At 42.2% G+C, this 13100-nt stretch overlaps 1 protein-coding gene across 1 annotated transcript in view; it reads left to right on the forward strand.

The window, feature by feature from the left end:
- Positions 1-7365, forward strand: part of LOC104496229 (SPRY domain-containing SOCS box protein 4-like) — a 46311-nt gene extending 38946 nt beyond the window's left edge. The window contains exon 2 of the mRNA XM_010139313.1: positions 7238-7365. Within this exon, the coding sequence (XP_010137615.1) occupies positions 7238-7365 (128 nt within the window). The remainder of the gene's footprint in view (positions 1-7237) is intronic.
- The last annotated feature ends 5735 nt before the right edge of the window (positions 7366-13100 follow it).

Below are 13100 nucleotides of genomic sequence, written 5' to 3' on the forward strand. Positions count from 1 at the left end.
TCCTGCTGAGAATATACAGGTTGTGTGAGGCAGTCAGGTACCCACCTGGTTCAGCACGTAGTTCTGACGTTGTCTTTTTGCATGCATCACTCTCATTCATATTCATAGTAATACTCATTCTCTCTCAGCTTAACCCAAAATAAAAGATGTGTTTAAGAACCGCTGTGAAAACTCACAATTCTGAATTTTAGAATATTTTAATCAGTACATTTAGGTTTCCCTAATGGGGTTTCTTGTCATCTGCTGTAATACTGTTGAGACAGAAAAGTGCCAATGAATTGAGAGGAAAGGATTCATCTGAAATCACCTTCTGATGCCCCTACCCCATTAAAGGACATTAAAGACTTGTTCACAGCCATAAAGGTTCTTACAGGTAGGTACCTGTGCATGGGTATTTTATGTGCCTGTTTATGAAGCGTATTTCACAAAGATATAAAATGTGAGGAGTTGTTCCAGTGTATTTCAGTCGTCATGTTGCGTATTGTTTACAGCGTGTGAACTCCATAGTGTCTGAGGTGGTTCATCCTCCAAACCTGAACTTCTCTTCAACTTTCCCCGGTACTACTGTGCCTGTAAATCTGTCCGTAACCCCTGAACAGCAGCTCCAGTGCATCTCCTCAGTGAGATTCACATCCAGGTTTTAATCTTCTCTCACCTTGATATATTTTAACTTCATTCTTTATGGCCTGGCCCACAAGCTGAATTTAATGCTGATAAATGTGTTTCTAAGAGTAGAAGCTACCAAGTGTACATTAGAGAGTAAAGGAAGCCAAATCCTCATTCCCAACGTGTTAAACTTGGGCAGGGTGAGTTAGGAGGAGCTGAGGCGCCAGCATTGTAGCTTAGGCTCATCTCTGACATCAGGCCCTTCATTTTTTAATTTGTTGCTTTTAAAGAGCGTGTATTTATGTTTGGTGTCTTTTCTCCTACAGAGCATTTAGATCATCACTGAAGTCACTGTCCCAATTTACCTACACACTCTGTTTAAGATCAAAGCAAAGAGTTGTTTTGTGCAAGGATTTGAGGGCAGGAGAAGACCAGACAAATCAAGGCCAGAAAGTAAATCTTTCCAGCTCGTCCTTTCTTATTTGCATTTTCTCGATGCACACAGGGAATGAAATCGTACCTGTGTATCCTCTTTCTGGAGGGGACTGGCCGTCATTCTCGCTCACACTCTCTGGCAGCATGCAAATCGATAGATTTGTAACAAAAACAGCTTATCACAGGACTTTGCCATTCATTTGCTGATAAAATTCATTATTATCTGCCTCTGCTTTGCAGCTCCTGAGTTATGTAGAGCAGAACAACTGGGCAATCTGCAGGTTATGAAATAGTGTTTTAAAATGCTTTCAAATTTGAAGGATACCTGCGATTTTTTTGTTGTTACTGGAAATCGAATTATTATAATGCATATGTACATTTATATGAGCTGCTGTACTTCAGAAATGTGTGTAATATACACATGTAATTCAGAATTCAGGTTCTTTATCAAAGCCTTTACGAGAGGCCACTGGCTTTCGGGATGGGTTTTGGTTTGTTTTCGGTCTGTTCTGTTTTTCAACTCTTTCTCTCAGGAAAGAACACCCTGAGAGCATTAATTGAAGACCAGTGAAGCTGCAGGATATTTGCTTGTTCACTGCTGCTTTTTCAGCTTAATTCTGCCAAGTGGTGCCAGGTTGAAGTTCTAAACTGTGCTTAACTGCATTTAACACTTAAAAGCCAAAGGTGTCTGTAAAACAATCCCCCTTGCCCGACACAGGATATGCAGAGGAGGAGGAGGATGAGGAAGGTTCACCCCGAGTCCTTCCTCTAGGCAAGCTTTGTCACCTTCCTTTTTTTAAAGTACCCAGTTGTGGTGGGATGCGGGTTACCTCGGATACAGGGGGTTGTTTGTCTTATTTTTGTGTTTTAAGTTCCCCACCCTGTCTGCTCTAAGCAAGGTGCTGATGTGGTACAACACAAGGCTTTATTTGTCCTAGCAGACAACTACTGGAGACAGCGGCTGCTTCTCAGCCCTGACTGATAACCAGAACTCTCGCCATCTGCCACCCGCTCTGCTCTTGAAGTGGGCGCGATGGCTTCCAGCTGTGTGGGGCTGGGCTGCAGGGGTGGGAGGGCAAGGGGCTGACGGAGGGTGTGCGTGAACTCCGCCGGCTCATCGGCTGCTTCAGGGCAGCTTTGTGCACGCAGCTTAAGCAAAAGCCTCGCCGTTGTCTGCCAGAGCCTAGTGCTCTCGGGTGGGTAAATACATGAGTTAGAGAGAAATGATGATGCTCCTTTGAAAAACCATGGTGTCCCCTTTTGGGCTGCAGAGCGCTTGCGCGTGGCCGTTCCTCTGGATCGCCCGAGCTGTGATTAACAGGCGGTGTTCGAAGGTGCTTCGTTTGTGCGGTCTGCTGGGTTGGGCTGCAGAGCCTGAAGACATCCGTGGGAAAAAGAGATCAGTGGTTTCTTTTATCCTGTTATCTTTTGACTGAATTTGCATGGCTGTTAGGAGATTTATTAGCATTTTTTATGACTGGTCATAGCCCATGTTCGTTAATGTATTATTTGCAATTTCCTTTCTCTAGGTTGTGCTGTTTAAGGAACATGACTCAAATTTTCCATCAGTTACATGAGGGAAGCCATAAATATGTCACAGGCGCTGTATTTATGTACCCTATTATGTGGGGGGAAAGAATTTGGCCTGTACTGCATAAAATTAAAACAACAATTAAGCTTTGGCAGGAGGTTGGAAGGAGAACTCCTGGCTTACATATATTGGTATATTTTTTGCATGTGATGATTGGATGGTAGTTACAAATTTCTGTATCCCTAAATCACCCTAACAGAGACGCTTAGGCCACGTTACCCCTTACCAGGAGTTTTAATACCTGGAGGAAGGAGAAAAATGCGAGAAAACAGATTAACGTGTGGTGGGCACTCAGGTGTCCTGATGGGGACAGAAGATTGTCCTTCGGAGCGGGTCGCTGTCAGGTCGCAGAGTGGTGATGAGCCGTGGAGATACCTTTCCCCTCCTGTCTGGGAGGCTCACCAGAGCAGGCACAGCCTAAGAATGTCCTCTGGTGTCCATGATAAAGGGTTAATCTTTGGGGACGTCATCTCTTTACCTTGCTTCTCTGCCAGGGGATGGTGTTCTGGGGCAGGACAGGCCCCATGGCTGAGCTGGCTCTTCCCGTGGGCGCTGCTGGTGATACAGCAAAGTCCGGGCTGGGGCGATGTCGTCCTTGTAGAGGTGCCATCGCACATCATGAACTGCCTCCTAACATGGTATTTTTTTATTTTTCTTTTTTAAATCTGACTTTAAAGCTGCCAAACAGCAGTTGGAAACAGTAGTATTAATGTCTGAATGTAAGTGCTTTTTAATAAGTTTAAGGCCAAAAATATCAAAATATACAGAAATCTGGTATCTTAGATCTGTAAAATAACTAAAAACTAAATTCTGAGTTTTTGGTGACGATTCTTGCAAAACCTTTTCAACCAGCTTTAATTTTGCTGTGATTGTGTGGGGTTTTTTTTTCTCCCCCAGACAACTCTGATTTTATAAAAGGAGATCAAATTACGTTCCTCCGAGATTAATGAAAGCCATGAACGTTATCTGCTGGTAGAGCTTTAAAAAAGTCTTTAAAAAATTAGTATTGTCAGTTGGCAAATACGGGTTGTGTGCCAGGAGCTGCTCTTTCGTCTGAGCCTCATGTAACTTTGCAGCTCATAACGTGTAGTGTTCCTGGATGTGGAATGACTGCAGTATCTCGACTGTACAGGCCTGTTTACAGAGACAGGCAGACCGTTGGGGTGCCCGATTCTTAAATAGCTCCAGGTTGCCAAAACTAAATGAACTTTTCCGCTGGTAATGATGTGCAAATGGCTGTTGCAGATGCTGTTTGGTGGAGAAATGCTCACAAGCAGTAGTTGGTTTTACTTTGCCTTTGTCCTTAAACCATCAGTGATACCATTAGAAGGAACATAGCTAGATACATAAACACAGATCCATCGTGATTCAACTAACTTACTGAAAAGCTGTTTAAGCTGTTTTTAAGGTATTAGCTGTTGTGTTAAATAGCTGTTTCAGAGGTTTAGTAGTAAACTTTAAATGAGAAGATGATTCCTTAAAGTCCTCGGAGGACAGGAACCTGCTGATAGTGGCCGTGCGTGTTCCCCAACCAGCCGTAGCTGCGCTCTTAGCTCCAAGTTCTGCTGGACCCCAAGAGGAAGCGCTGGGTTTCCTGTGCAGAGCTCGCTCCTTGCCCTGGAGTGTCTCACTGCGAGTTTCTTAGCCTGGTTGGGAATTTAACACAAAGAGCCATTCTTGTGAATCGTGTTTTCTTTACAATTTTGCATTCCAGCTTGGCAATTCTTTCCTCCTTTTTCTAATGGCCAGAACGTTACCAGAGTTCACATAACTTGGGCAAAACGGCTGGTTCACGTTCTTCAGGGCGGGTTGAATGCTCCAGTTCCATTCCATGGTGGGTTATTCTAAAAATACAACATTTTTAATGCGTGTGAGGTATGCTGAGTAGTGAGATGTGCTGGCAATCAGTTAATATCCCTGACTTTAAAAGTTTTGCAAAGGTAATTATTTAATGTTGTGGAAGAAAGACTTTTTTAGTAGCCAAACTTGCAGCTAACCATATGGCTTCAGAATATTCATCTTCCCGTGTTGTGCTTTATTAGAATATTCCCAAATATTTATTAGAATATACCCAAATTTTTTTCCACCTGATCCTCTTCTGTAAAATACGGAGTAAAAGTGTCCAAGGTGGTGGGTGGGAGAGTGCTGGTGTTAAGGTAGATGCCAAGTGTTTAATCATGGTTCTGGTGCTGCCTGAAAACTGTTGGTCTTTACTTTTAAACAGTTTTACATTGATCCTGTAAACAATTTTGAAAACTCAGATTATTTCTTTTCCCAAAATTAATTTTTGATCATTTGGGACTATTCACAGCTGCAAAAGGCTTTTACTTAAAGGACTATCACTACAATTTCCCCCCAAGTTCTTAGAGGCAGCACCCCAGGAAATGTAGCTGTGATTTAGTATTGTAGGACAAACCTGTTCTAATGTTGTTGTAGATTTGAGCTGCTGTTGGAGAGAAAGGAGAATAACAAGAGTATGGTTAAATTTTCAAGTTGCAGAACCACGTTCGATATGTGCAATTCAGCAGCTGTTGCAAGCACTTGGGGCATTTTCTTCAGCATTTGAAAATTCTCCGTAGAAGTGAGGCAGGAGACATTCATTTAGCATTTCAAGCTTGAAAAATATCATAACCTTTCCTTAAATGGTGGTTTGAAGCTTAGGATTAACTCTGTGCCGGTCTGCACAGATGGCTGCGTTTTACCTACTCCTTTGTCTCGTGAAAAGGAAGAGACCACGTGGTCAGTTAATGGCTTTAAACGCTCTTAGTCTTTATTTTACATCTTCTTAATGGGACCTTGGAGATACTCAGGGAATTGTTGTTTATGGTGTAAGCCCTGTAAGATGTGTTGTATTTTGCGTCCTGGAACTCATGAGCTATTTTTGCTCCAGCTTATTAATCCTGGTTAATGAATTTTACAGCTTCATCCCTTAAGATTTAAGGTTCGTAGTTCTGCTATGTAAAAAATGCAAGATCACTGATGTGTAGAAAATGTTACTTTATTACTGGAATGAGAGCTCTTATTTTTAATGTTTTAATAGCCAACATTATAGACAAAGTGGATTTTTAAGAAGCCACTGAAGTGGTTATATAAAGCTTTTGAATTCAGTCTTTGAGTGTACGACTGAATGCTTTCTAGGCTTTTTCCCTAGGCGCTTTTGGGCAGCGCCGTGGTGAACTGTGGACTATACAAATCAGATGTGATGCTGAGATAAAGGATGGAAAATCTATTAAGTCAGTGGCGTGTCACTAGAGCAGACAGTTATAGCGCATAAACCCAATCCTTAAATCGGCTATTTTGTGCTTTGTAGCGATTTTTTTTCAAACAGGTTTTAAAATACTGTCAGCTAGATTAACATAGTTTGTGTAAATCTACATGCGGCACGTGAAAGGACTCCTGGTGAAAGCACTGAGTGCTGTGCCCTAGTGAGCATTTGCATGTCCTCTGTCACGTTTATAAGAGGTTATCACTGTAATACAGGTACTTGGCATTATTTTTTTTTCTCTGTTTGAAAGTACTGGTAAGGTTTTAAAGGCTACTCCTGGTCTAGCATGTAGAGAGGAAAAGATTCCTGTCATCTTTTAAGCCCTTACCCTTTTGAACCAACATGTGCAACCAAACCCATCTGGGTAAAGTTGTTTTTGAAGGTTAGCTCTGACTGGTTAAAGACTTTACGGCTTTATTCCTGTTTCTGCTGCAAAAAGATTTCCACTGCCTACTCCCCAGTCTCAGAGTTCATCGATGCTGCTGTTGGATGGAAATGCTGTGATATTTCTGCAGTTCTGCTGCAGTCGTGCAGGCCAGATGGGATCTGGGGGTGAGATGCTGCAGATCACTGTGTTTGGGTCTGCCATCTTCCATGCTATCAGCCAGGCTTGTCTGACAGGTACTTAATTCACTTATATTAAATTAAACTAAGCGTATCCACAGATGGTGTTTGTGTATTTTGGGGGTGTTTGTGTAGACATGTATGAGAACATACACCCTACCTTCTAGTCAGCTGAATCTGCCTCCCCTGATTTATTTGTGGAAGAAAAGGGTAAATTTCCTCTAGATTTCTGAGGGTGATTTGTTTAGTTTTTCTGCTTCCAATGAACTTCCTAGAAAGAAAGGCTGAGTGAGTGCCGCAGGAAGAGCAGTGTTTGCTGAGCAGTCTGGTTACCCTGCAGTACCATTTCCAGTTCCTACAGCGCAGAAGGAACTGGTATGGAAATGTCAGAAGTCACCAGTGTCGTTCACGTTACATGCGACATGACGGATGTTGTGTTGTAACCAGGGCAGAAGTTCTGAGAAATCTGCAGATGTGGTGACTTCTGCTGCGATGCGGTAAGCCCCAAGAGTGCTTTTGGGTTATGATTTTCAGCCTTACAGATAGGGAAACTCAGCCTGAAACTTGGCAGGCACTTAATTATGGGCAAAATACATAGAACTCTGTCTTTGCTTCTATTGATTATCTTAATTGCCTCCTGCTGGACAGGTTTCTCACAGTACCTTGGCTGTGACTGTCTAATACAGTCCAGAATCTATGTTAATAAATAAAACATTGCCTTTAAATGATGACACTGAAAAATTAACTCTTTATTTTCTTTCTCCTGTTTTTTCCAGCGGAACCCTTGCCTTTAATGGACTTATGCCGAAGATCGATTCGGTTTGCTCTTGGCAGAGACCGCCTGCATGACATAGAAATTCTACCTTTGCCTCTGTCTCTGAAAAATTATTTACAGTACCAATAAGACATCTAGAACCTTCTGGCCTCACGTTGGACTACATCAATGCAAATGGCAGAAAATTGTTTACAGCAAAATATAAATCTTTGCGATGGACACTTAAGTTTTATTTAATTTTTAATATATATTTTTTTCTGAAGCAGTGAAAGCAGATCACTGTGGGGGACTACTAAAGAATGTGAAAACATTGATTTGACTGAGACCCATGTATTACCTGTTGCCTGTTGTGTTTACAGTCCTGATGGCCATTACTCCAGTCTCTCATGTGTGGGTTTATCTTTGTTGCCTCTGCTAAATGCCAATAGAAAATCTGACCTGCAAAATACATTGTCGTGCAGGACAGAGCATTTTTTAATAATGCGATTTTTTTTTTTTTTTACCTCTCTCCTACACCACTAGGTGAAAATAAATTAGCAAAGTAAAAGGCTTAACAGTAACTTCTGAAAAATATATAACCTCGCCATTGGAATCCAGAGTTCTTGAGAGCTGTGAGTGTTCGGCACTCAACATTATCAGGCCTATAATATCTAAAAGTTGTAATGTTTAAAAAGGCAGATTATTGGCTAGAAGAAGAGTATGGAGTGTAAAAACACAAGAGGAAAAAAGCTGGTATATGTGTCAAAAAGATCAAATTTTGGACGTGGTAACAGTAAGATGCAGTCTGTTGTTTTCAAGACCAAATCTAGTCCCTCCAAAGTTCTGCAAATGATGGCAAGGTGTTCGCTATCCCGAGAATTTAGGATATTCATATTTTAGGAAGCTTGTCACTTTTTTATTTGAACAAATTTATAATTTTTGTGTGGTATGAACTCTAAGTACTTGGTTCTCTTTTTAATGTATGTGTGGTTATAATGTTTATTTATCTGTTTAGAGTCTGTGGAGTTCCCATTTAACTGTTTCCCATCTTGGGGTGGCTGATCTGGGGGTTTTTTCCCACAACTCCACCTGAAATGTATTAATTTTTCAGGCTCATCCCATTTTTTAAGATGCTGCTTTCTATTTGCATTTCTTACATGTTTCAAATTATCTGCCTGATGAGTTATCTGGTTTTTAAACTGGAAGTTGTTGTTAGGGCAGGATGTCAAATGTTTAGACTGAGCTGCCTTCAGCATATTTTAATGTGAATTTACTGATGAATGAGGAGAAAATTTCTAATAAAGTCTACTGTCCAAAATAAAACTCCTGTCTCCTTTGAAGTGTGGAATAACATGGCACTGTGTTCAGAGCTGAAATTCAGTTCTTCCTGCGGCCTTGCGAATGTTTCTGTTCACCACTTCTCTGGAATTGTGGCTCTGGGTTCACGAGTGAGAGATGTCGCAGGCAATAGTATGTCCCATTCCTGGTTTATCCCACTCACTCTGAATGTGGCTGTGCTCCTGGTTTTAACACAGTTCTGGCATGATTCCTCTAAACGAAACCTCGAAGCTGCCCTTTGAGACTCTGTGATTTTGAGGTAGGTTGAAGTTTGGCCACTATGCGCTGATGATACAGGTGAAACCACTGAACCGCAGATGGTTCTTCTCTGTCACCCCCAGGAACAGAATCACAGTTTCAGTCTGAAAAGAGAAACATGAGATAAACAAGATGCAACAACATGAGCAAGAGTAGAAGCAACAAGGGCAAGGTAACAGAGGGATGTAAAAAAATTCAATAAGTAGTACTCACTTCTCTGGGCCTAACTAGGTAAGCTATGCTTGCTTCACTGTCAACGTACTTTCAGACTTGCTTTCATTTGAGGCGAGCGGTACGTACTGTATTCCTTATCCAGGTCTTGCAAAGGGGAAGCAGTTACAGCTGTGATCTGTATTACTTGCTTTGTTTAATTTGAACCTTTTGTCCCAATAGGTACCTAAGACAAAGGAGATACAAAGGTGTAATTACTCAAAAGGAAAAATATACTGTGTCAAGTGATAAGGAAGGTAAGCAGCTGTTAAGGGATGGCATGGTAATCTTGGTGGACCTTGGTTTTCCACCACTGAAGTCTGTTTTGGGTAAGCATTGCCTCAAATTAGTGTTTTACCGTGTGTCACTAGACTTTGAATAACTGTGGTGACACAGCTCTTAAGTGTTGTCTTTTCTGTTCTTTCACTTGACCCAGGCTGACAGCTCTTTAATGTGACAGTAAAGTTGGAACTGTTATCATGAGACAAATTAATGGTGCCTCTTTATGTTAATATACCAAACATCCTTATTTGTCTTTCAAACATTCTTTCTAACATTGAGCTGTCTTCCAGGAGTGTTGGATACACAGGAATGCGAGTTTCATTCTTTTCATGTTCCCTAATCGCATGTTGTGGTGCTATTCTGCCACCAGTGCAGCTGAAACTTGTCAGTCGTGCTATCCTGGAAGCCGAAATGCAGTAAGGTCCCTTCCCAGAGTCCATTCTTTGGAGAATCTAACAGAGGGGATGACTGCTTACTACGAAGCTGTAGTTCTCCGGGGTTTGCAGGAAGATCCCTATTGCAGCTGTATTTTAACTTCCAGCCACTTTTGGCTTTCATCACACAAAGGAACACTGACAAAAGATGTGATGGTATTCAGCTTGTGTGTCCCTGTGTCTGGGCAAAAGGGATACAGCTTTTCTAGGTGTCACCTGGAAGGATTCCCATGCTGGTAAACTAAGGTTGATAGAAACTCTTGAAAGCAAAACATGTGAGTCTTTATTGTAGTGTTTAAAGGAAAAGGGCACATGCCTAGGAGCTGCATCCATACTGCAGCCTTTGTGATGGGTGTGGCTAATTGGTGGGTTGCGATAGGAAGTGTTTCACCTGCTCTTTGGGGTTTGGATTTCTCATGTGGCCCCTTTCTAGGGCGTCCTGAAGTTGGAGAATCCTTTCTGTGAAAACTGTGGTTAAGACCCTTGGATACACAAAGCTCCTCTTCTTTATTTTCTCATTTTCTCATATTGCCATTCTTCATCCTTCTGCAGCTCTCATGAGGAAAAGCACCTGGTGTATCCACCTAGGGGTGCTGCTTTTGTTACCATGGTTTGCAAGTGCTGTAAGCCCAGTGACACTCAGCTTTTAGATTTACTAAAGCTGTGATTTTATAACACCTGATTTGGAGTCAGATTTGAGACATCATTGTCCTCCGCTATAGCAGCTGCCACGCTCGTGTCCCCACTATTGGGCTGACAAAGTCAGTGCTCCAAAGGCTTTGTTTCTAAATCTGACTTTGCAGGTTTCTCAGTGTTCACTTGGAGTTGGGAAAACCTGTTCTGGAAGCAGAGATGGACAAACTATTCGAGTGTTTCTGATAGTTATAAAAGAGCAGTGAGGCAGAAATGCTGTAAGACTTCCTTCTCATCTCCGCTACAGTTGGTCTCGTTAAACTATAACCATATGCTCTCACGTCAGTTAGCGGCAATCGCCACGCAGCGAGCTTTGTACTGGATCCAGCAGTGCTTGTTCAGGTATGGTTCCCCCTGGCAGCAGCGGGAGATCTGCCTGAGTCAGCACTGCTGCCTTCGGTTCCCACGTAAAGCCCTCCAAACGTTTCCAGGACGCTGCACTGAGCGAGTAAGTGCTGCATGTAAGCGATGTCAAGCAGATGGTTTCTGCAGCAGTTTTTCTAATTTGGCAAAACACGTTGGCAAGTGGAGTTAGGTAAATGTTGTGAGAAAGTTGAACGAAAAAATGCGCCTAGCAGAGGCTGAGAGCGATATTCAAAGGGGAAGCTAGACTTTTTGGCTCCTTGATGATGATTTTCAAAAGCTTTTTGGTTTATAAACTTTTACAGTCGCGCGGTGGGTTTTATTCTGTGTACTTAAAGGAATGTAGGATCTTTATCCATTCCTGTTTATCTCACAAAAGAATGTCTGGTGATCGCAAGTGGAAATCCTTTGTTTGCTCGGTTCAAAAAGACACCAGAAGACCTCCTTCCTCCTTTGGAAGTGCTCTCTGTAGACAGAGAGCCATGAGAACTATATAACACACAGCAGCCTGAGTGCCACTCAGTCCTGGCCCCCCTCTCTTTTCTTTTTCCTTGACCTATTCCTTCGGAGAAGAACTCAGTGTGTTCTGCAGGCAGTGTCTAAAATAAAAATGTTTTGAAGCATCTGCTACAAAGCTAACACCCTGCTGAAGGTATGTTGAAGCAAATTTGAATGTATTTCAAATATTGAATGTATTTATTTGAATGTATGGCGGGGGCAGAGAACGAAGGACCACAGCTCATCCGCCACCAAAGGCATTCATAGTTGATGTTTGAAGTTTAAGCAGCAGCATCTTTTTCTCTACTAAACTCCTGTTGCACAGCCCTAACATGCCAAAGCTCTGCCACCAACTGCTTCAAAAGCCTCTGAAGGACTCTGGGCTCTGCAGTTGTATGAAGTAGCGCACCGTGTTCCACGTACTGTTCTCTCAGAACTCACTGCATTAACTTCTAGGCAAAGGGCACAGTTGCTCTGTTATTATTGCTGTGCCTGCAGTCACTAACTAAACTAGCTGAAAGAGTAGCCAGATGGAAGCCCAGATCTCAGCGTGGGGTGGTTCCCTGTGCCAGGCAGCAGCGAGACGGCAGTGTCGGCGTATCTGGAGTGATTAATAAATGGCTGAGCTTAAAAGGGGCTGCGTTTCGATTTGGAGATGTCTCTGTGAATCCTAATTAGAACAGGTGTCACGATCAGATATGTCCAGTTCTGTTTGTGTAGCTGTGAAATTTGTAAGTTCTGTAGCTTCTAATCTCTCCAGGTATCAGTAGATGTAAAAGTAGAGCTCATGTTTTTAATAACTTGAACATCTTAGGGGGTCTTTACAGTTGAGACAGTTAGGTTCTTGGATTTCAATATATTGTTTCTCTGGCTTTTGAAAGCTACACCAAAGGCATCTGTTTTCAGAGTTCTAAGGAAAAGCAAACAAAACACTAAAGTGTGCTGGTGTTTCTGACAGTCCTCCTGTACGACGAGTTCTGCTGACAGTTTCAAATACCAGTCAGAAGCCATCACTATAGAGGCATTGGGTGGAGGTTGGCATCTCTTCAGTGGGGCCTGCATCAGTTTCCTCTGTAGTTATTTTCTAAAAAGAAAAAGGTATTAAAGAAGGTTTTCGTATTGTAAGCTCACTTGAAAATGCAGCTTTTAATGAATAAAAGGTTCATACTGCACTTCAGACTTTAACAGACACAGGTAACTGCTGCACACATACCTGGGAAACTAGTACAACTTCTCAGTGGAAAAATGCTTCAGCCTTTTTTTCTCTGCACTGTGAAAATCCATTTGGCAAGTGCATTGGTTCTCTAGTAGCAAAATGTGAACAGCTCTACGGCGTGGGGCCAGAATTTCAAAACAGGCATTTGGAAGAGGCTTTCTCAAGCCCAGTGGAGTTGCTGGTGGCATTATTTTGAAGTCTGGAGTTCTGTCTTTTTTATAGATATATTTTAACTGCATGTCATTCTTAAGAATTAATAGGATATGGATCTTCCGAGCTATGTGTTCTTGAGACAAGCCCCAACAGATGGAACAAACCAAACCAAGTCCCCCACAAATTAAGCTACCTGGGTATCACAGCCTGGCATCAGGTGCTGCTGCTATTCAGATGTTCCTGAAGTCCTACCATCTAACTGCATGATTAAACCTCCATTGGAAAAAGCCCTCTAAAAAAGGAGAGGCTGTTTTGAGTGTTACATTGGCCTCCAGCAGATCTGTGTTGAAATCCAAGAATTCCATGGGTCTAATGAAGGAACCCTGATAACAGCCAGTACGTTACCCTTTAGGTAGAAGCTACCCTTAGGTAGAAGGTGG

This window comes from Buceros rhinoceros, unplaced genomic scaffold (assembly GCF_000710305.1).
Source record: "Buceros rhinoceros silvestris isolate BGI_N320 unplaced genomic scaffold, ASM71030v1 scaffold10557, whole genome shotgun sequence".
NCBI lineage: Eukaryota > Metazoa > Chordata > Aves > Bucerotiformes > Bucerotidae > Buceros > Buceros rhinoceros.